Below are 23,784 nucleotides of genomic sequence, written 5' to 3' on the forward strand. Positions count from 1 at the left end.
GGCCTGAGGTCCCCTGTCAAGCCCCATGGGGGCGGGGGAGGGCATAGCCTCAGGTCCCTGCTGATTGCTTGTTAAGGCTCCTTAAGGGAACTTGGCCTCAGCTGTGGGTGCAGCCATCTTTGTGACAGAGTGATGGTCAATTAGCATATTCCCTCTTTATTAGCTAGGATAAGATCCAACCTGACCACCTCATTTAATAATGCAATGTTTCACTTTCTCCCAGCACAATCTCTTTTCCCCCTTCTACTTTTTTCTTTTTCCACAAAAGTTTCACTACCTAATATATTTTGCTTTTTACATATTTATGTTTTACTATTTTTTATATTTTCCCTCATTGCTACATATGTTACAAACTTCAAAAAGGCATGAAACCATCTTTGTGTTGTTTTCTGACACACCTTAATCTGCCGCAATACCTGGCATAAAATAGGTTCTCAATAAATATTTGTGAATTAATGCACGTATAAGTGAATGAATGAATTTCATCATATATGATTTTAATAGTGGCAGCTACTGTGTTATTGGAAATACTATTGGCTACCAAAGGCTAAACACTGTTTGAAAAATAGCTTTAAACATATGTTTGAAAGATCTTACATACGTATTTCACTTAATCTTTGCAATAACCTTGTCAGTTAGGCATTTTTACCTCATTTTAAAAATGAGACAGTTGAGGGTTGGAGAGGTTAAGTGCCTTTCCAGCACCTCAGAGCTGGTAAGTGCTAGGGCTAAAATTTGCACAAAATTCCATGCTTTATAAAAAACATTTCTGCTGACAGCCTGCTTTAGAACAGTTATTTCTTTAGAATTCATGCTAATTTTTATTTCTGACTTCACTATGAAATATTTGAGAGCCCATATTTCTTTATATTCTTATTTTTGAATAGATACTATATTTCCATGGCTGAAATAGAAACTATAAAAAGATCATTACCTACTGAGGAATCTGATTCCCCTCTTCCCTCCCACCCCCCATTCTCTCCCATCAACGCTTTGCTCTTTTACAGGTAACTATTTCTATAGGTTTCCACAGTTACTTTATGGAAAACAAGAAAAAAGTATTTATTTTTTCCCTTTCTTACATATAGGGTAGCTTCCTATAACGAGAGCTGATATTTTCAGTGTCAATAGATTTCAATGTGGTGAATAACTTGTTTCTCCTTTAATTTATTTGGGAAAGAAGTTTATACGACTGACATTAATCTTGGACCAATAGCTCTTTTAAATGAGGTAAATCATCCTGTGACATTTAATGGACATTATTAATAATTTAAAATGTCAAAGGAAGTCAACTTCTGAAGGTATCAGTAGGGTTCTTACATTAGGTTTACTTTAATATACACTAATTAAAATGTTTACTGCTCGTATTTTGAAGTTTTAATGATTTTTATAATCTCTGTACAACTTGATACATATGTGAGGTTTTAGAAATTTTGAGTTGAAATGCTGCATTGGAAGTATTGCAAGATTCAACTTTATTAAGTCTTTGAAGTAATAGCATTATTTTTTTCCCAAGAACATAAACACATTATTTTTTCTTCTAAGCACAGAAACCAGGAAATCCATTGTTAAAAATAAAGCCAGATTCTGGATAGCTAAGTTCATTGTTGAGGGCCTGAATCATTATTTCAGCACAGTCTGGGGCAAGGCTGGCTTCATGGGCGTGCTTAGGACCCCCTGCTTAGTTTACTGCCAGTGTCTTTTTTTTTTTTTTTTTACAGAGAGGAAGGGAGAGGGAGAGAGAGTTTGAAACATCGATGAGAGAGAAACATCAATGTTTCACCTGCTACTGGGGATGTGCCCGCAACCAAGGTACATGCCCTTGACTGGAATCGAACCTGGGATTCGGCAGGCCAACGCTCTATCCACTGAGCCAAACCGGTTAGGGCACTGCCACTGTCTTGAAATTTTTAATAATTTTTGAACAAGGAGATCCATATTTTCATTTTCAATGAGTCTCACAAATTATGTAGACAGCTGCAACATTTTTTACTATTTACAGGATGTCATTAGAGTTATGATTCATCTTTGCATTGCTTTCTACATTTAAATTATATTATAAATTGTGTTTACTTTTGACACTGGCAATATTTTTGCCAGTGAGATTTATCTTCCTTGACAGTTATGTTGTAGATTAAATATTCTCAGTTTCTTCTTCTTTTTTTTTTTTAAATATATTTTATTGATTTCTTACAGAGAGGAAGGAAGAGTGATAGATAGTCAGAAACATCGATGAGAGAGAAACATCGACCAGCTGCCTTCTGCACACCTCCCACTGGGGATGTGCCCACAACCAAGTTACATGCCCTTGACCGGAATCGAACCTGGGACCTTTCAGTCCACAGGCTGACGCTCTATCCACTTAGCCAAACCGGTTTTGGCTCTTAGTTTCTTCTTAACATATTCAAGTTATAGTTGATATATAAAATGTTTAAGAAGGAACTCTGTTGGATAATTTCAAATACAATGTTAGAGATCTAGTTTTTAGATTGACTAAGAGAGAATCATAGGAATAATCATTCACTTAATTTAACGACCATTTCCTTCAATTAGTTGGTATTTAGTACCTGCTGATATCATTGTAGGTGACATTAGGTTCTATAAACTCAATTCCAGATGTGTTATAAGAAAAGCTAGATGGCAAAGAACCCACTTTATTGAGTTCCTACAATGTGCTAGTCAATGTATGTACAACCAAAAATGAAAAAAATTCCTTCCACAAGTTCCCATCAATTTTGGCCTCTTTCTTACCCACAGTGGGGTTGCAGAAACCCGCCACATGGCCCTCACAACAATATAGTGCTACCCAAGTCTCCTGCAAAATGTATGGATGAGAAGAGATTTTCTTGACACTCCTGGAGGCTGATTCCGTTGTTTTAGCTTTTGAATGTAACACACTATCAGTTTTATTGCATAAGAGAAGATCAAGGGTCACATAAAGTTATAGATCCAACCTCAAAGAAAAACAGTATATTTCAGAAGAGAAAAAAGGAGATTTTTAGGAAAGTTTATGCTATTATTTCTAGTGTTTTATACAACAGGCAAGTGGTCAACTTTAGCTGGGATTGTTGCAGTGCCCATGGTGGATTATAATGAGGATTGCATTAGAGGTTTCGATTTATTAGAACCTCACAGAAATCCAATTCTGTCTGGTTCCCCACCTCTCCTGTCTCCCCCGAAAAAAATCAAGTCAAAGAACAGGACTCTCAACAGCAGCTGACTTGCAACAACACATATTTGTTCTTCAAAGAAGGAGCTAGTAAATGAACTCTTCTCAGAGTTTTGGGACTCTGCAGTTCCTTCATGTAAAAGAGAACAAAGAAGAATTGTCTCCCCAAATAAAGCATACAATCTTCATGCTTCTTTCATCAAAATCATGTTTCTTTCATTAAGATGTTTCCCTTTTTCAGAACAGGTATTTCTTTCATGCTGGTACACTCCTGATCTAATTCACCTAAGTGTAGCCTCTTGCCAAAATACCCTTTTAGCAAAGATTACAAGGAGGAGAGATGATAGATGGAGAAAATGGGCAAAGGTGACACATGTTTCTTACTAAGGAATGTGCAGACATGTCAAAGCAAAGCACTCAGTTTTCAGTTCAAATAAATGCTCACTTTGAATACATATATAAATCATGTAGAAATTCATAAACTTTTTTGCAAGTACAAATCAAAGAGAAGTTGCTCAAACTGATAAAAAGGTAACATAGATGAAATGAACAAAAGATAACCAGTTTATTTACTGGGAAGAGTTATGCAATACACCATATTCAGTTGGTAACATAAATCAAGATATAAGAATTAATATATTGGCTTCATTTATTTTCTTAGCACTGGAGTATCTTTTCCAACCATTTGAGTGCATGATCAGATTACAGAAATGCAAGCACATATATGGATTCTCCCATGAGGCATTCACTTAGGATTGTCTACAATTTAAAAAAAAGTGAAAAAAGACAAGCAATGATAAATTAATAAGGAATTTTTTGAATTTGAGAACAAGTTTCCTTTGAAATTTGGATTTTTAAAAATAATTAGCAATAATTATTAAAAGTAATTCCTTAGGTCAGCTTTTTAGTCACGTTTTTATATGATGTTCTTACTATGTGGAAATGCTTCACATCATTTATCCCCAAAAGGCATAATAACAAAATTGCAATTAAAGGTGGAAATAGCAGAGTAATTACAACAGTAATCATACTGTGTACAAATCGGGGTTGGCCATACATTACACAAATGTTAATGCTGGAAAGAAACACAGTATCAGAATCATGTATGGTTTATCCCATATACATAATCATGCAAATAAAAACACTGAGTAGATTATAAAAATGTCATAAAAGATTTCCAAAGAATTATTTAATTGACTTTAAAAGTCAAACCATCCAGTTTAAAAATGCCGTGGCAATAATGTTAAAGTCATTTAGTTTCTCTAAGTTTTGGTGCACAATCATACTATGAACCCAAACAACAAAATGATTCATTCTCTATCTCCATTATTATCGACTAATGATTTGTCAACAAAATGATGGCATTTCTCTCTATAGTTCTCTGATCTTTGTTTTAAAAACACTTTGAAAAAATAAAAATAGTCACACTAGAACACAGATTTTCTTCTCAGTGTTTTCAATAGAGAACCATATTGATCAGAGACTAATTCTGAAAGAAAAAAAAAAGTTAAAATCAGAATGTGCTCTCAACCAATGTTACACAGCAAGTAAACTCGAATCGCAGAAATAACCTGGCTCGGCAGGTTATTTATCCAGGTTTCAGTTTAAAGAGTACAAAATTTAAATAACTCCAGAGGAAAGGAATAAAAATATACCGATTAGAGCCATGCATTTCAATATGGAAAGGAGACCAGATATAGGTAACAATCTCCTTACATTCCTAATGGAGAAATCACAAGAAATAAGACTTCTATACTGTTCATATTATGAATATGGGAAAGCTTACATGATGCGAAATATCTCATGCAAACATTTTACACGGCATACTTTTATGCCCTCATACCCTTACACTAAAGGCAGTTAATTGCTGCTCTTCATCGAAAGTAGATTATTTCTGGAAAATTCTTGATTGAGGAACATATTTTAATACTAAATATTTTTTTTCAGTTATACTTTGAGTAAAAACAATAGAAGAGATGTCTAGACGAAACCTTTCAGATGTTAAATAATGGAATCAGGTTACAAATGAAATACATCAGGAACAATGGCAGTTAACCTGGTATTTAAAATAAACTGAATGCAATTTCAGACACAACTCATCTGGGGGCATTATTACAGACAATGGAAAAGTTCATTCCGGAGCTAGATTGGTCTTGTATGTCCACAGAAATTGATTTTAAGGTGAAAATTATGTCAATATCAGCACTCACTATACTACCTATCACTACACCAGTTCAACAGCTTTTTGAAGAATTATGTTCCCTTTATTTGGAAACGTATTTTGCAATCTTAAATACAAGGACTATTTTAAAAACACTCTGGTTCATAAACAAATAAGTTACAGGGCAATATTTAAAATCGTGAACTTTTTCCTAAGAGTTCCTTTTGAACCTAGTCCTGCTTTATATCTATAACATCAGTGCATTTGTGGTAACCTTGGTTGAACCAGCACAGTTGCTTCCTGAAAATCCATGTTTCCTCTGAGGTGCCTTTCTGAAAGACAGATTATGTCTTTTGGCTGATTGAACAGAACAATTATACATTAAACTTGCCATTTTTATCACAGTAGAAAATATATTTCATTTTTCGTTTTTACATTTTGTAATTACCATTTGAGACTGCAGAGGATTTTATTTAATGCAGAATATCAGGAAATGTCCACATTTATGGTTTATTTGATTGACATTTTATGTTTGTTTGAGACAGAAGGACTATCTGTACATGGATATTTTCCAAAGCCTGGGAAAAGCAAATGTTGTAGATTGAAGATTCTTTTAAGGAAAGATAATATTTGAGAGGCATTTACCCCCCTAAGGGAATGCAAACCTTCTATTTCTGAAGTATTCCTGAGGATGTTTGTTTTTTTAGACTGACAATTGAGGCTTTTTATAGTAAAATTACTACATTCTGGATAACTTTAAAGATATGAAATATAGCTGCAAGAAAAAATACCAACAATCTTGTATTATTTTTTACCAAATAGTTTGGAAAACTTAAGATTGCTATCCTACTTTCAAGGAATAAAATATTTTATGGCTAACCAGAATACTTTATTTCTAAATCTAAAATAAAAGACTAATAGGATTATGAAATCCTAGAATTTTAATATATCATAATAAGGTATCTTGCCATGTAAGTTAATCCTTACTGGACAATAAATATTTAATTTTGTAAAAACAAATCATCAATATTGATTATTAATTTTCCACTGTTAAGAATCTCTTTCCTAGAGTTAATATAAATCCCTCACACTGAAGACTTTGTTTTCCTTATTCTAGTCTTAATAACAATGTCGATAGCTGGTATCTATCATTGGTTACATTTTCTTGCAGATCTAGTCTACCTCTTCTTCCTTAGGCTAAAGTTTAATCTTTCTGAATAGGTCTTCTCTTAATTATTTAATAACTTTGATTCCTCAAAGTTATCCAAATTCCTCTTACTGAAATAGAATTGGATGGGAGGGATATGTTTGGGAAGAATAATCCGAGAGTCCTGTATGCTCCTGGGCCCTCAGGCCAAAGACAAGATATTGCTCCTTTTTATTTTATCATTTACCTAAGAACAACCCTCCGTAGAAAGCATTTCTACATACTGTCCTCTTCAGTATGGTAATTGTGCTTACTTTTTAAAAATTACCTGGCTACTCTGCTAACCACACTTGCTGGTTACCTTTAATCTTTGCGCACCATGTTTGAAATAATTAGCCAGTATTTTTTTATTTCTGTAGTCTTTTTTCCCCCACATCTCTCTTCAAGTGGTTTTACTGAGGTTTGTTGTTTTTTTTCCCCATTAATTCTTCAATTTCCATTTATCATTACAGGTATACTGATTTTTATCAGTGCTACACATATTTATTCATTTTAAATGCCTATAAATAAATACAGATGGGGCTGAGTTCAAACTATGCTAAGTTACGCCACAGTGTCAATACATGGAATTCTCTCTGACGGCTTAGGGACTATGACTTAATTTTGTGCCGAAAATTTATTTCCGAGTTTCTATACCTTCTTGGCAAAGTTTTGCTAAAATGAACATTTTTATAGAATTGATGTTTCAAAATAAACATTTCCCATTCTGTTAGTAAAAAGGAACTAAAAAAATTAATATAGACTTGATAAAATTTCTATTGGAAGAAATAGAAGTGTTGTCTGTGACCCAGCCTTTCACTGGGGCATAAATACAGAGAAAGAGCAACGATGCAATACTGCACTGTCAGTGGGATGATTCTCTATAGTTATACAGAGACGATGCTTACGGCTGAAATTCCCTGCACCAGCAGCAAACCTGATGAGGCAATATAGAAAGATGTTCTGAGGTACTTTTAAAATGGCGTATTTTCCCTCAGGCACAAACAGTTTTTATTAAAAGTCAACTTTGCAGCTAAACCACTTCTCAGATCCACACACATAATACTTGAAAAAGAAATAACAAAAAGAAAAAAGGAAAAAGCAATGGTGAGGAGTAGCTACCTTTAAGTGAACTCTCATACAATCAATCCACACTGTCTCACTAATACTGGTACAGGGCAGATACAACACCAATAAAATGAAGAAGGTGATTAGGAACAGCAAGGCCATTGCAGGTGAGAAAAAAACAACAACAGAAGGCTAGGCTGCCACGATTGAGACTTTATGAAGATTTGTTCCTTTTTCTGTTTCTTTAAACTGAATCTCTATGTATGGTGAAGATCTCTAACTACTTCAAGTTGCATAATAAGTGACATTGTTGAAAATAGCACTCATCTAAGAAACTACAAACCTCCTGGTTGCTTTGGTAATAGTGACCGTAACTTCACAGGTGCGTGACTGATGAAAGCTCCTGCACTGTGCTTTATGACTTACCGATTGGCCGCCATCCTCCATGGACCATTCCATTAATGTTCCACCCACTTCCACTCAATAGGCTGAGTGGCTCTGACGAGATCTTCATTATTAGAGCCCTGTATTGTGAACCATCTTCTATGTTAACAGTGAGGATTGTGTTTGTTTTAAAGAGAAGTTACAGACATCGTTACATGAACAGGTCAAACCGTTATGATTTTAAATAAGTTAAGGCTACCTGACTGGACAAGGAATCAGGGCTAGGAGCAATTGTGTGGGCAGCACTTGGTAGGTAAGGAGCCCAAGAGTGTTAGACCTTTCAGCCCAATTCGCTGCTGTTTTCCTTGTGTGTCAGGTTATGTGCAAACTAAATTTGCCATGAAAACCTACTGCCTTAAACCAAGTCATAAGTTACCCAGCAGAATTTGTAAGTGAACTAGGAACATGTATGATCTCAATATGTATAATATGGTTGTAGGCACCTGAGTGTTTGTCAAAAGTAGACAATGAGCTAAGGTTTATTATCTTTTTTTTTTTTTTTTTGGCAAGGAAGATTCATTATGAAAAAACTAACAACAACAGCACATAACAATTTTAATCACTATTTGAACACTTTCTGGGTAAATTCATTAATTGAAGGCTAACTTACATCTATCTATGTATATATTTTCCCCATTTGCATTTGATACCTTTTAGCAGGAAAGACTCATAGGAGGGCCCTGAATTTGGGAGAAGTAAAAAAACAAAAAAACACCAACTCTGGTCATTAAATAAACACCATTTCCCCCCTCGTGTTTTTCAGCCTTCTTTAACGTGATCACACACACATATACACACACAAAGGAGCAGCACCAGGGCATCTACTCGTCTGCAATTTTAAAAAATTAAAGATGCCGTCAAAAGTTGAATAAGTCAATGAATCATAACATAGTCTCTTTCTTAGATTTACTTAATGTCATGTGAAGACTTCTAGTTAAATAAAAAAATCCAGCAGTTAATGAGCTGATTAGAAAGTAAGTGCATAAACAATATCAGTGTAGCAGCAAAATACAGTTACTGTTAACATTCTGATGCACCTCATTTATCATTTTGTGCAAGAAAAATGTCCACCGTCTGGCCGATGCCAGATTTCAAACTATATTGCAACTCATACTTAATGGAGCAATGATACTTCTTTAAAAATGAATGAATTAAGTTCGCCTCTTAGAGAAATGATTTTTATAGACATAAACCACGTGGCAAATAAGAGTACAAAATAAATACCAATGGTGAAAAAAACAGTGGCATCAACTTCTACAGCCGAATGTGACGTTTGAGGAAAGATGATTTTTCAATATATGTATTTTACATGGTCTTAGGTCTCTCTTATGCTATGGAGATAAAGCCAGTCGGCTGAGCTGCGTGTCCCGTGTTCCGTTTGTTTGTTTATTTCATTGAACTGTGGCCATTCCATTGCAGAAGTTCATCGGTGACTTAGAGATAAACCATAAAACGTTGTATCACTGGGGAGTCTGGGCTTTGTGTTCCTCTTCTCAGCTTCCTTTCACCTTCCAAAGTGACGGGCATTGATCCCAGCACAGCGTCTCACCACCAAGCAGCAAACGCCGGCTGGGGCTTGGGCAGTGTCCTGCGTGTGGCTGCAAAACGTTCACCCCAGATGTTCGTCCGCGGGAGAGGAGGAGGAGGGGTCGGGAGGCTTGGAGAGACCCTGGGGAGGGGCGCACTGCGAGCTGGAATGTGGCTGCTCGTCGGGGAGAGCTATGTCAGGACTGAAAATGAGAGACAAGCGTGTCAGCAAGACAGGCATCGACAGGGGCCCGGCGCACGCGTAAGGGGAGGCAGGCACAGTCCGGTCACCGACACGGAGAAGGAAACATGAACAGAAACTCGGCAGGGGAGATGGTTTACATCCAAAGCATGCCAAGACAACCGCCGCTGTTCAAAGCCACTCACAAACCAGAAAAAGAAAACGTGTTAGGGAAACATGTGAACTCTTCCTGGCCATCACTTCTCTGTCCATTTGCGCACACAGTCTCGTTCCCCTAGATCTCTGGGTTGGGTGCAAGGTTTTTTTAGATCAGTTTGTCTCAGACTTGAATGCGTACTCCAGGCACGGGGGGGGGGGGGGGGGGGGGGGGGGGGGGAGGGGGGGGCGCTTGGGAAAATGCAGAACCTGGTTCTACAGGTGGGACCTGAGAACCTGCATTTCTAACAAGCACCCGGGGACCAAGGCTTTAGACGAGAGGATTCTAAATTAGTTCTATGGTAGATCCGGATGCAATAGGATAATCAATTTGCCGCTGGATTCCTAATTTGCTCCAAGGGCTCCCCCTATCTGCTTTAGCTTGGCAGTTTAAATAAGACTGCAGAGAGTTTTAAAGCATTTTCTATTTGCTAAGTATATAGTGCAGACCTCCGCAAGACCTCCCAGAGTCTCCGGTTTAAATAAACTCAGACATGCTCAGGCTCATCAATACCATGAGAAATAATCCTGAAGAACAAGGAAGCAAAATCACTGAATTTCCTAAGGTAAAATTACAAATCGAATCTGGGTTCAGACCTTTTGAAATCTAACGGGGGGAAAAGGAATCCCACTGTGGGGATGTTTGTATTATTGAAAGAGATCAGCGTTTTTCCATAACTCTGCTTCCCCTCCCCTTATATTATGAAATTCAGTACCATATAATTCATTTCTGACTGGAGTAATGTTTGAGAAAACTATTCAAGGTTCATTGTTATTACTATTATTTACTTATTTATACATAGCTTTCGGGCTACTATTATAATTGAAGTCAGTAAAAAATGATCATTAAAACAATTTTAATCTTTGGTGCTGAAATGACCCTTCATGTATACCTCAAAATATCAGAATTTTTAAAAAAATATATTTTATTGATTTTTTACAGAGAGGAAGGGAGAGGGAGAGAGAGAGAAACATCAATCAGCTGCCTCCTGCACACCCCCTACTGGGGATGTGCCCACAACCAAGGTACATGCCCTTGACCGGAATCGAACCTGGGACCCTTGAGTCCGCAAGCCGATGCTCTATCCACTGAGCCAAACCAGTTAGAGCAAAATATCAGAATTTTGATACAAAATCAAAATTATGCCAAATACCCATCTGCTTGAGGTCACTCTTACTTCCCAAAGTCTTTGAACTGCCATACATTTAGTTGAAAAGGAGATATGCTCTACTGTAGAGTTGGGACCAGCAGTGATAAAAATGATTTTTCCTATTTTAAAAACGTGGTAGGTAAACAGGGGAGACCTGGTTTCAAGAGGACTGGGGAAATATTTCGTGGCAAGACTCTCTCTTCCCTCTCCAGATAGTCAGATGGCCCGGGAAACGCCGCAGCAGACTTTCCCACAGACCCAACAGAGTTTCTCTCTGTTAAATCCACACGATTTAGAATGAGTTTCTTTTCAGGGCACCAAACATGTCACTCAGCTAAAGGCAAGTGGCACAAGGGATCCATGTTTGAAGGCCCTGTGTAGTTCAAAGAGAAAGGAAGACAAGCATTTCTGCCTGACCAGCTGAAGTGTGTAGCAACAGCTTACACATGGGGTACCGCCCACTTGGCCCAACCTTGATGTTATGTCATTCATGATCATTTAAAAAACGTTTTCAAGGTGAAGGGATTAAGAAGTACAGATTGGCAGTTACAAAATAGTCACAGGGATGGAAAGTGCAGCACAGGGAATATAGACAATAATATAGTAATAACTATGTATGGCGCCAGGTGGGTACTAGGCTTACAGGGGGAAATACTTCTTAAGTTATAGAAATGTCTAACTACTATGCTGTATACCTGAAACAAACAGAATATTTAATATCAACTGTAATTGTAAAATTAGAAAAAATTAAAAAAAAAATTTTTCATTATTTCAGATTGCTTACATGGTATGATATTATAAATATTTTGTATTATAGTATTTACTATTCTAAATTTGCATGAATGCAATCACCCTGCATATATGTGGCAGAAGCATATTTTTGGTTTACAGAATAAGAAATTATTTCTGAAATGTAAGTATTTGATAGGTTCTAATCAAAATGATTAGCTATAGGAAAGAATTCAGTTTCAATTCTGACTGCTAAATATCTTTAGGAGCTCACTCATTGTTCAGTCTTTACCATTTACAAGTTTAATTTATGTAGGTAAAACCATGTTGTGAACAGTAGGTCTAGGGACTATTACTAAGTCCAAAAATGGATATATCTTCAGAAAGGTTTCTTTTCCCAAGTAAGCAAGTTTTGGGGGAAAAATACGAAATACCAAATATCTCTATGTATTTAAATATTACATTCAACGCTGCAATACATTGGGTAACCCTTTCATATTATGGTTTTTATTATCTATAAACAACGTTAGTAATTTAACTCTACAATAGAATCAGCCTGTAAAACACATATTTGGAAAGTTCTATATTTTTAAATATGAGAAAATGTTCTTTTATTCAAAACCATATACCTAATATCTATCCGAATATATGTACAAGCTGTAGGAAGTACAAAACCACTTTTAAAGGGAGAAACAGAAGTAGAACACCTGACCTGAACTCACTCAACATTCTTAGCACGTTTTGTTTTTATTAAACAAATGAACCTTTTCAATTTAGGGATAAAGAGTCAACATGGGTGATTTAAGCACTCTGTGACTTTGCTTCTCACAGCAAACTAAAGAGGAACTGGGGGTGTCGGAGCATCTCCAGGCAGTGCCTCGGTATATGGTGGTGCTTAGGAGCGTCATTGGCCTCAGTTGCTTTCAGGATGGGCGACCCTGGACAAGTCATTTTATCTCCCCAAACCACATTTTCCTCATTTACAAATGGGTGTAATAACTGTTTACCTTATGAGGGTTGTAGTGTTTAATAAGTATAAAGAATTTAACACTTGTGTACAGTAAGAATTCAAAGTGTTAGGTTTTCTGTCGGAAAGAAGTAAAAAGGGCAGTGAGGACATTTAATTTGATCCATTTGGCAGTGGGCATAGGTGGGAAGGAAGCCAGTCGTAATTCCAGCAACTTAGAAAAGGACAGTCTTTTCGAGTCTGAATGCATTTTATCGTTTCTCTGTGTGAACCACAATGAGGGACAGCGGAAGCCTGCTCTGGACCATGCTGTATTCATGTGGGTAGAAACCAGAAATATTTGCAATTCATTAACTTTTTTTTTTTTTTTTTTTTTTTTTTTAGTAAATCATTTGTGCGGAGGTAGCAAGCAATCTAAATTCAGTCATTTCAGAAGGTATGGGACTGGGGCAGGTAACCGTTTAGTCAAACTGGTTCTCAAAAAAAAAAAAAAAAAAAGGGCAACATGAAATAAAATTTAAAAATATCTCCCACTAGCGATCTCCACTCTTTGCCCAAGCTAATTAGAGAGAGGGCAGGTCTGTGTCTAGAGGAAAGGTTAGGCACTAAGCATGGTTAGCAGCAACATCAGATATCAAGAGCACACTGCGGGGCCAGGCCTGTGCCTCCTTCTCATCCTTCCTTTATAAGAGATGGAACTCAGCCAGCAAAAGTAACTTTCCAGGAATGCACAACTGGTATGTGTTAGAGATGGAACCGAAACCCAAGCAATCTGACTTCAAAGCTCCTTCACTCCTTCCTGGAGGCAATCGTTACGGAGCACCTGTCACGTCCCTGGGAGGGGGTGCTGGGTGGAGGATGAACTGCAGGTTTAGGGCCCACATGCTTCACCACTACCCGCAGAAAATCGACTGAGAGGGGTTTGAACATTTATAATTGCATTTCCTTACGTAATTGAAATTAGTCTAAGCTGCCTACGGTAGACTAATGGCATTTGTACGTTCACGTAGAACTTTCCTGAAGTAAAACCCTGCTGCTGGAAGTGGTGGGGGAGGCGGGCTGAGATAGCAATCAGGAGACCCAGGCGTGGGGTCTCTTTAATCATATCCCTTTTCGGGCTGACTCAATGTCCCACTTAGCAGGCTGCACAACTGCCTCAGAGACCAAGTCACACTGGGGCTTTGGGGCCACTGTTTCTGGGCAACACCTGTGACCCCCCCCTCCCCCCCTCCGCCGCCATCCTCCCGGTTTTCCAGCTAAGCCCTGACCACCGCAGCCTGCTACAGACACCTACTCCTCAGACACACATGGAAGCATGCTTGAGCCTGCCCTACTCAAAAGAAGCCCTGCCTGGCAGAAGCAAGAACAGTAAGAAGATAGAAAAGCCACGCCAGACTATAAAAGTGTGGCACCGTCAGAAGCCAAATAACTGGAGATGAAATATTATGGGAGGATGGTGAGGTCCTGACGGGGTGCTCCATGCTGTGGAAGTTCACCCAGGATGAGAGTTCACGGTGAACAGGCAATGCTTTCCCTGGAGTAGAAATTGCCAGCGCCCTCTCTAGCTGAGTGTCCAGGGAGTATGGGGACCTGCCTTTAAATTTCTTCAGTTCATCTCGCATGAAGGGCTCTGACACTGCAAATATTCCTTTTCTGAAATGCCAATTACACGTTTGTCTCCACCTTTCAATGTCAGCTTTAATGAGGGCACTGAATGGACAGAAAACGGAAACACGTTCATAACGTTGTCTTAGATCAGACGTTACATATGCTTTATATCTTTCCTGTTTGTTTGCCTGAGGAGCATATTCTAAGGACAATGGACAAACAAAAGAAAAAGTAGGGCAAACATCCTCACAACTGCAGGCTTTCTCTTTGGGAATATAACGAAACACTGGGGTAATGCAAATAGCTAGTCCTGCCAGCGGCCAGGAAAATAAGCGCTAGCTCTCTTGGATTTCCATTAGGTCCACATGGACTTCAGGTATCCAATGTGTATTCGCATCACCCGTATTTGGAATAAAATGTAGCAAGTGAAATGGTGTATAGGCGGTTATGGTGTTGAAAAGGAGAGCTTGGGTTGTATGGCTCTGGCATGCAGCTGGGTGGGGAGAGAAAGGACGTCTGAATTTACCTGACAGTCGGGCAGTCTTGCCTCCCGGCTAGTTGTGAGCACTGTGGCGGTACGGAGGCAGCAGGCTGCTGACAATCTACAAGAAACTGATAAATTAGACATGTATACAAAGAGACGACAGAGCATCATGTTAGTAACTAAAGCAGTTTGCCTGAGAGATTTAGTGAGGAATGTGTATTCACGCAGAAACATCTGGATTAAGCTATTTACCCCCCTCCCCCAATCATGCCAATAGAAAAGACAAGACTTTTTTCTTAAATACCGTATTAAAAAATTAGTGACACGAAATTAGTAATGAGATTTCTCAAGCACATTAAGGACCTATGTGGCCATTCATATTTGGTACTTGGATACATCTGAAAGTAAAGGGTCTTTTAATGTAATGAAAAAATATTCAAGTTCTGAACTTGCATGTGATGATAGTGACTTGCTTTGCACTTAGATTTGCTATTCCAAAATGGAATACTTTCAGATAACTGACTTTATTGTCAGGACAGCTGGACATAGTATCAATCCCATAGGTACATTGAGAAAAGCAATCTTTTCCATGACTAATAGAAGGATATCAGGGAAGAAAATAATCTCCACAGTTTTCTGAAAATAGATTTTTTGTATTTATCACAAGAAATAATTGGTTAGCAGAAATCTTAGGATGTGTAAATTGTTAGTAACTTGGACTGATGGAGAAAACCAATCTGAATGGGAAACCCACTTTTGTTATATTTTTGCCATTTAAAAGTATATAATATATAACTCACGCTAGGTTAACAAAGTGCTAGCTAATCATGCTTTAGCTGATCATGCTTTGGACTAATTTAGATAAGGATTACGTTAATCATCTACTCCAAAAAAGACCACTGGGTGTTCTAAAATAATCAAAGAACAGTCTTTACTGGTACCAGGCCAACCACACTAGAATCACCAAGGAAGCTGGCTAGAAATACATAGATTATATTTCTGCAAAAAGATTTGGCAAAAAAGTTAAAATTCAAGTTAGACTTAAAAGTTAGATTATTCTTAAATATTTGCAAAATTTCCTCTTGCTAAATACTTAGATTATGTGTTTGCCTAGCCTGCCTCTTTCCCCATGTTATGAAGATAACACTTAATATAAATTCTCAATTTACACCTTGAATTAATGAGAATGTATTAAAAAAAAATCTGTATTCCAAAGCTGTGTCCAAGTATCACTTGTTCTAAAGCCAGTATATTCTCTATTGTAAAAAACCTGACTATAGAACTCCAGACTATCAAAATTCATGAAAGTTGCTAATGCTTTTGTATAAGATATTGAAAAACATACTAAAGCTGTCTGTGATGCAGAGTAGAACACAATAGAAGGCAGGCTTGGTTTGAATTCATTCAGGAGAACATTATTGAAGGGATCCTTTAATAAGGTGGTCTTTGTTGGAGAGTAACTTCTTAATTATTGCTTATCAATAGGAATGAGAACTGATTCTTGTTTAGTATCTGATATTCAGATTACACACTCAAGTAAAAGTCCTTCAAATGTAGCAAATGTTTCCGTTTTCTCTGCTGTGAGGCATTCTTTTTGTTTTTCTTTAACTCTTTGTTTTCCCATTTTGCAGCTTGATTAGCTCAATGATTCCCTTTTGTAGAAACTCAGAGTCTTAAAGGATGAATTCCTTTATGCTCCTTTTATCTTTTCCAAAGGATTTTCTAAGTGATAATTCAGGAACATTTTGGACTAATTTAGATAAGGATTCTGATACAGCCAGGTGTGTGCTGCCCTCCCATGGTACATTTGGGTAATGCAATGGATGCAAATGAACATGAATCCTTGGAAAACATGCTGGAATCTGGCCTTACGCCTTACATTGCAGGGAAGGTATAAATATAACTCTTTTATAGCAAAGTTTTGGCCTCCATGAAATGGTAATCCCTAGAATCGGTGCCAATGCAGTCACAGATTATTCATTTGAAATATGTTGTGTGTTGAAAATTGGAAAACCTGTGAGCAGGACTACAATGCACTACCTAAATGAACTGTTTAATATGAGGTAGATATTCCTTCCATCTGTGGTGAATATCAGTTTTTCATTCTTTAGAAGTAACATTCTCTGGCTAATTATTATTAATTTTTGCATGTATTATTTATATGTACTTAAGGAATAAAAAGTAAATTCCATAAATAAGATGGTGATAGAGGGGGGAAAAAAGAGAAATTAAAAAAAAAATAGCTGTATTGCTCCAACTCAATTTTCTTCTAAATTCTTCTCATGTCAGTAGCCCTCCAATCACGTGCATGTCTAATCCCGCTGAACAGCCCGTGTATTAGCATGTACTTGGTAAAATGAAAGGGATGGGTTGGGAGATTGAGAAAATCCTCTCCAGCCCTGAGATGCTGTGGGCTTTACATGAACTCACCAGTTCGATAGAGGAGCTGGTAAACTAACTCCTGAAGGAACTAGGCCTCGTCTCATTGTGCTAGAGGGCGTAAAAGGTGAAAATGGTGTCGTAAGGAGGAGGCATTGCAGAACCCCAGCAGTCAATGCTGTTATCTGGGCCACCAAAATTAGTCTCAACCATTCAACAGTCAAGTTAAACTTCTATTATGTGTCTGAAACTGTGTTTGGAGGTGGGGATAAAAGGAAAACAGAGAAGATACAGTCCCTGGTCAATTGAGAAACACAAGCACATTCAACAAGCAATTACAATCAACGTGTCATGACGATGATGATGGTGATGATGATGGTAGCAGCTCACACTTACTGAGTGATGGCCATGTACCTGGCACTGTGCAGGCACTGAAATGCAGGCCCTCCTTTAACCCTGTTTTATTATCCCCAATTTATGGATGAGGAAAGAGGGATTTTGGTTAAGTAACTTGCCAAAGACCACTAAGAGGTGGGGCTGAGATTTGAATCTAGGACTGTATGATCCAAGGGCTGAATTAAACTTATAGACACATCACTGCCTTACTTCCCAGGATAGGGAAGTTAGGGCTCTCAGAGCAGAAACAATGAACTAAATCTAAGTGGCCAGGGAATGCTTCCTGGAGGTGGTGACATCTGTGATGTACACCAAAAAGTATGAGTTGGCCAGGAACTTCTTAGCAGCTTTTATGTGTTTATGGTCTCTACTAACAGTAATTAAATATTTTACAAGATCAAAGTGTTTAGTTGAAAGGTTCGGAACTGAATTAAATAACACTGTGCATTTGTATTATAAGGTCACAGGCCTGAGAAAGGTCATAGCATACGCAAGAGATTGTTAGTGCCTTAAGGGCAGAGATAAATAAAGGATGTTATTGCGTAAAGCACCTGTGGGTCTGTCTTAATTACACATGAAGAGCATCCTTGTACGACATTCCTCCATAAACAAAGGCCAAGTAGAAAGGAAGGTAGAAAAGAGAATGAGAACAAAGGAAGGAAATTACCAGCTGCATCAACATGAAGTAGTTTCTCCTAGGAACTTTATACTAGTTATCTGTCTGGAATAAGACACTCTGGAGTTCTTATTTTCACTATTCCTACCATGAGGAAAGCAAGTATTTTTGGTATATGCGACAATATCAAAATCTCATAAATCCTGAGACTGTTTTTTTAACATTTTTCATGATCCTTGCTACAGAAACAAATTCAGAGCTTAGCATCAGAGCAGGGGGGTCTACAAACATTCATTGATTAATTACTACAGATCACCATATATATTAACTTGCTCAAGGTCACACAGCTGGAAAGTAGCAGAGCAAGGATTTGACTTCAGACTTTTCTGATGCTGAGGCCTATTTTCTACTCACTACTCTAGTTGTCTCTCAAATTGACACCAGCTGCCTCTAGAAAATATCAGGGTCATAGAATCAAAGAAACATAAAAACTTCACCAGACATAGCAATTTGGAGGCAACCAATTACCTCAAAAACACAAAACAAGATAAAGGGTGCAGGGATGGGATAATATCTAGTTTCTCTAAAGAGGTGGCTGAAATCAATGAAATTCATTGGCTAGGGAGAAAGTCTCATCATATGTTTTCTCCTCAGGCTTCTACTATTTTAAAACTTTTCAATGCAATTTAGAAAATGAATCGAGTGTCTAAAAGTCAATGCCCACCGGTGGCGGTTTGGGTTGGGAGGGAGAGCCTCCTGTGGAAGGAGGCAGGGGACACCTCTGTTTTGGCTCCACACCTGGCTCAGGGGACAGTGGTGGGAGTTGGTGAGGACAGTGTGGGTGAAGGATGATCTGTGGAGACCACACCCGGCTATGATGAGTAGTGGGGCTGCGGAATGGCATCCTTGGTGGCCAGATGCTGGGCGAGAGGCAGGGCAGCAGCTCTTTGTGGCAAACAGCCTCCTCCGGAATGGCTTGCACCCAACCCCTGGCTGTCCTGACTTGAGAACTAATGCAAGCCTACTGTTTCAGATCTTATTTTCCACATCACATCTGCTTCCCTCATGACCATAAACTCCTCTGGGTGCTATGTACTTTCCCATGAAAACTATCTCTGTCCCCTGAGTTTTCCTTAGGCCAAGTTCTTTCTTTATTTTTAAATATATATTTATTTATTTCAGAGAAGAAGGTAGAGGGAGGGATAGATAGAAACACCAATGATGAGAGAGAACCATTGATTAGCTGCCTCCTGCACGCCCCCCACTAGGGATTAAGCCCGCAACCCAGGCATATGCCCTGAATGGGAATTGAACTGTGACCTCCTAGTTCATAGGTCAATGCTCAACCACTGAGACACACCAGCCGGGCAGGCCAAGTTCTTGCAAGACATGATTTCAACTTCCCTCACTCTCCTCCTTGCTCCCTGACCATGTCCCAGTTTGTGCACAACCTTCTAAAAATGAGGTGTTCAGAAAGGAAATCAGGTGTGATAAGATGTGACTGGTGGAGTGGAGTGGCAGAGTCTCACCTTGTCTGAGACATCCTGATTCTATGAAAAGAGCAGAAGCCCGTGTGGCATTTTTTTGGCAGCCACATCTCCCTGCTGTTTCCCATGAGCCTGCTTTATTTACCGATGGTGCTCTCAAGCTATGCTTCCTCCATCCTGAAGTTAGTGTCTGGAACTCCAATGGAATATTTTATGTACTTTTAGCTTTCTGTTCATTTCTAATAAAAGTTTTGCCTTATCCTACCTAAACCATCTTTCAGATCTGATTCTGTCATGTAGCATATTAACTTCCTCTCCCTTTTATTTCTCTTTCAAATCAGAAAATGTGATAACATGACCTTGATATCTTTATATCTAAGATTAGCAAGTAATAGTAAGGCTAGGCTAAGTAGAGACAATATTTCATAAATATCAGTCTATGAATTTGGACCCTTTGAACACGTCCATTCAACCAGTTATGAATCCAAACAATTATAGTATCATCTAGAATTTCTCTGTCTAAAAAATATTGTAAAATACCTGGTTAGTTTGCCAAAATGTTGTTTACTACTTTGCCTGGTTTTATAAGCAAGAAAATGAGGGTAAGTCTAGCATAAGTCATTCTTGAACTCATGCTGGTTTTTAGTAATCCCTACCTTATATTGAGCATATGAAACCCATTGATTTCTAGAAATCTGCCAAGGATCAGCCTCAAGGTTATAGGTCTACAGGTTAGAGAAATTACTTTCTTTCTTTCTTTCTTTTTTTAAAAAATATATTTTATTGATTTCTTACAGAGAGGAAGGGAGAGGGACAGAGAGTTAGAAACATCGATGAGAGAGAAACATCGATCAGCTGCCTCTTGCACACCCCCCACCGGGAATGTGCCCGAAACCAAGGTACATGCCCTTGACCAGAATCAAACCCAGGACCCTTCAGTCCACAGGCCGACGCTCTATCCACTGAGCCAAACTGGTCAGGGCAGAAATTACTTTCTTTTACAAGAAATTACATTTCTTCTTCTGATGCACATAGGAATTCGCCTTTTCATTTTCATATTCTATTTCTCCCTGGGACCTCTCCCCCTGTCTTTTGTAAGGCCATGTTTGTTTGTTTTTTAGCATCTTTCCTTCAAAAAAAAAAAAAGTGAGGAGAGGGATATATTCTTTTCTTTTATTCCTTTCTCATTTTGAAAATGGCAACTCATATATACTCAAATATTGGCAGAAGTGAAAAATCATGATACAAAGAGCAAACATGACTCTTGGTGAGACAGTTAATATCTTTGATAACTTGGTCTACTGTTTCCAGGACTGTTAAAGAAAGATAGGCTTAATAATTAAATCTACCCACCTGGGCAATTGCTGTTATAGAATATGACATCACTATTATTTCTAAATAGGTATCACTTTGAACAACAATTTTACCTATTTGAAGTAAACAGTCACTATTCATTAAGGACCTTTCAGTAGGGCAGATGATTAACAGTTAGTAGAAAAGCAAGAATGTTTAATTATTAAAGCTATTACAATAAGAGTTGACAGGGACTTGTTCTAAGATAACTCCATAGTTAATGATCACACCCTCTTTATATCCATAGGATATCCTTTTTTCTTCTTTCTGCAAATCTGGCCTTTTTCTTCCAAATTATTCCCTATTTGAGATTTCAGCAAATACATAAAAGAAAGATCATGCAGAGGGAAAGTAGAAGGAAGAGGAAAGGATGAAAAATAATGGGTAGCATGTAGTAGTTATCAAGTGCTGTATATATGCAAACACTAGGCTAAGCACTTTGCATGCACCAGCTCTTTCATCTTTATAAAAACTCAAAGAAATAGGTTTTGTTTTTATTTTATAAATAAGAAACTGAGGCCTAGGGAGGTTAAGGAATTTATGCATGGTCACTTTCTGTATGGTATTTATAGTGAACAAAATCTTTTTAGTGTTCAGGACACTCAACTGAATTTGGTTGTCATAATGCCCCTTTTACAGATTAGAACACTGCGGATCAGAAGAGTTAAGTGATTTTTCTGAGGGCCCACAGAGAGAGGAACAGAGTGAGAACCTGAGCCCAGGTTTCTGACTGTCCACTCCATGCCCTTTTGGTAGAATGCCCCATAGTGCCTGTTATATAGACTGACTATGTGTACCCCCCTCCCCAATGCATATGTTGAAACACTAACCCAGTACCTAAGAATATGACCATATTTGGAGATAGGATCTTTAAAGACATACTTAAGGTAGGGTGAGCCCTAATCCAATCTGACTGATGCTCTTATAAGCAGAGGAGATTAGGAGTTTAGGATACACCGAGAGACCCAGGGATGCATTCACACAGATAAAAGGTAGTAAGAAGGCAGCCATGTGCACAGCAAGGAGAGGCCTCAGGAGGGACCAAACATACCCACACCTTGATCTTGGACCTCCAGCCTGCAGAACTGGGAGAAAAATAAATGTCTATTGTTTAAGCTCCTCACTCGAACTAATACAGAGCCTTTGTACTTGATCCAAAGTGAAAGCAGTTATTACTCTCTCTTATCTGCCAACTCTTTAGTCTTAATAAACCAATAACTAAACTTCTCTTGAATTCTTCTAAGATCTAAGAAGTCCAAGGGTTGAAATAAATAAATGTTTTAATTCAAGGAAACTCAAATGAAAGGATATATACAGAAGGCCAGAACATAAATTGTAAGTGAAAATCTGCACTTGAATTTTAGCAGACTTTCTTCTTAGCAAAAAGCACTTTAGAAAGATGTAAAAGTGGTCAAATAGGGGGTGTTGGGGAAAACAAAATCGGTAATAGGATGTGAAATTTGAGTAATTAGGTTAGTAGAAAGTATAAGTTTCTCTGTACTGTGCACTGAAGGACAGAAAAATTGCATAATGATTTTTAAAAGCCTCCCTAATGCAGGAATTCTGGATATTTGTGGATAATAGCACAAAGGTGCTTCCCATAGTTACTGACATGTTTCTTGAGGTTTTTACACAACAATCTATGGGAATGGGGAATGGGTATGTCACAATAATTTCCTTCTATTTGTCAATGATACTTCTGCAGTAATTTTCTATATCTCTTTGTCTTCCTCTCTCTTCTCCCCTCCCCCCCTGTGCTCCTCAACTTCCCTCCATTTCAGCATGAGTTTTGGGGTCCATGAGAGACCTCTGGGTTTAGATCCCCACTCCACCACCCAGCAGCTGAGGGACATTGAGGAACCGTTCTGCATCTCAGTTGCTCTATCTGTGAAACAAGGACATTAAATACCAGTCTTGCAGATACCAGGTGAAAGAATGTTTAGGAAAGCACGTAGCCTGGGTTCCACTGACAGGAACCGGTCATTGATTAGACACGAAGGATCAAAGGGAGGAGTCAGATGATCTTGAGGGTTTCAGCATCAAGAAACAAAGTAAATCCCATTAACAAGAAGGAAAATTAAAAAGGCCCCAAATAGACTATATGATGAAATCATTTCAATCAGCCTTTGCTCCTCACAGTGCATTCATCTGAAATGGTATCCCTTCTCTCTGACTATTCAGAACCAACAAGTTCCAGCCTGATCACTCCAGGAGGAAGTATCTGCTTCCTCTAAACTCCTTCAGCACTTATCTCATCTACACCAGCATTTCTCGTGTCCAGCGTGTGGCCACTGCTATCTGCGCAGGAGACCTAACTTCCTCAGTCAGGCTGCAGGGTGAGGGCAGTGAGGGTCTTGCCTTATAATTCTTGTCATTCTTTGTTTCCAGTAGTGTGCCTGGAGAATTTGCATGTGGTGCAAAAATACTTTCTAATATACTGACTTCACTTCCCCTCACAGATCTTTGGACTCGTTTCTTTATTAGTACTTTATTAATGCCATTGTCTGACGGATCCACTTGAAAAAGGGAGAGTTTACAATTTAGATATTCCTGTCATCAGAACCACATATTTCTAGTAAAAGGAGTAAGAAAGAGGAAATGTTACCTGATAAAGATTTTAGAGCTAATTTAGCTATATCAGGTCATTAATGATGACTTTGAT

General features: G+C 38.2%; 1 protein-coding gene across 5 annotated transcripts in view; it reads right to left on the reverse strand.

The window, feature by feature from the left end:
- Nucleotides 1-8,532: 8,532 nt before the first annotated feature.
- Nucleotides 8,533-23,784, reverse strand: part of BICD1 (BICD cargo adaptor 1) — a 210,101-nt gene continuing 194,849 nt past the window's right edge. For 3 of the 5 annotated variants that reach the window (XR_013960186.1, XM_080661295.1, XM_080661299.1), the window contains 2 exons: nt 14,934-15,009; nt 8,533-9,758 (listed from right to left, as the gene is read on the reverse strand). Coding sequence is in view for 4 of the 5 variants with exons in the window: in XM_080661299.1 (XP_080517425.1) it covers nt 9,638-9,758; nt 14,934-15,009 (197 nt within the window). In the remaining variant the exon portion in view is untranslated. Of the gene's footprint in view, nt 9,759-14,933; nt 15,020-23,784 lie in introns of all 5 variants that reach the window. The other 2 variants (XM_080661294.1, XM_080661296.1) reach the window with 2 other exon arrangements.

Source organism: Plecotus auritus, assembly GCF_963455305.1.
Source record: "Plecotus auritus genome assembly, chromosome: 3".
Lineage (NCBI taxonomy): Eukaryota > Metazoa > Chordata > Mammalia > Chiroptera > Vespertilionidae > Plecotus > Plecotus auritus.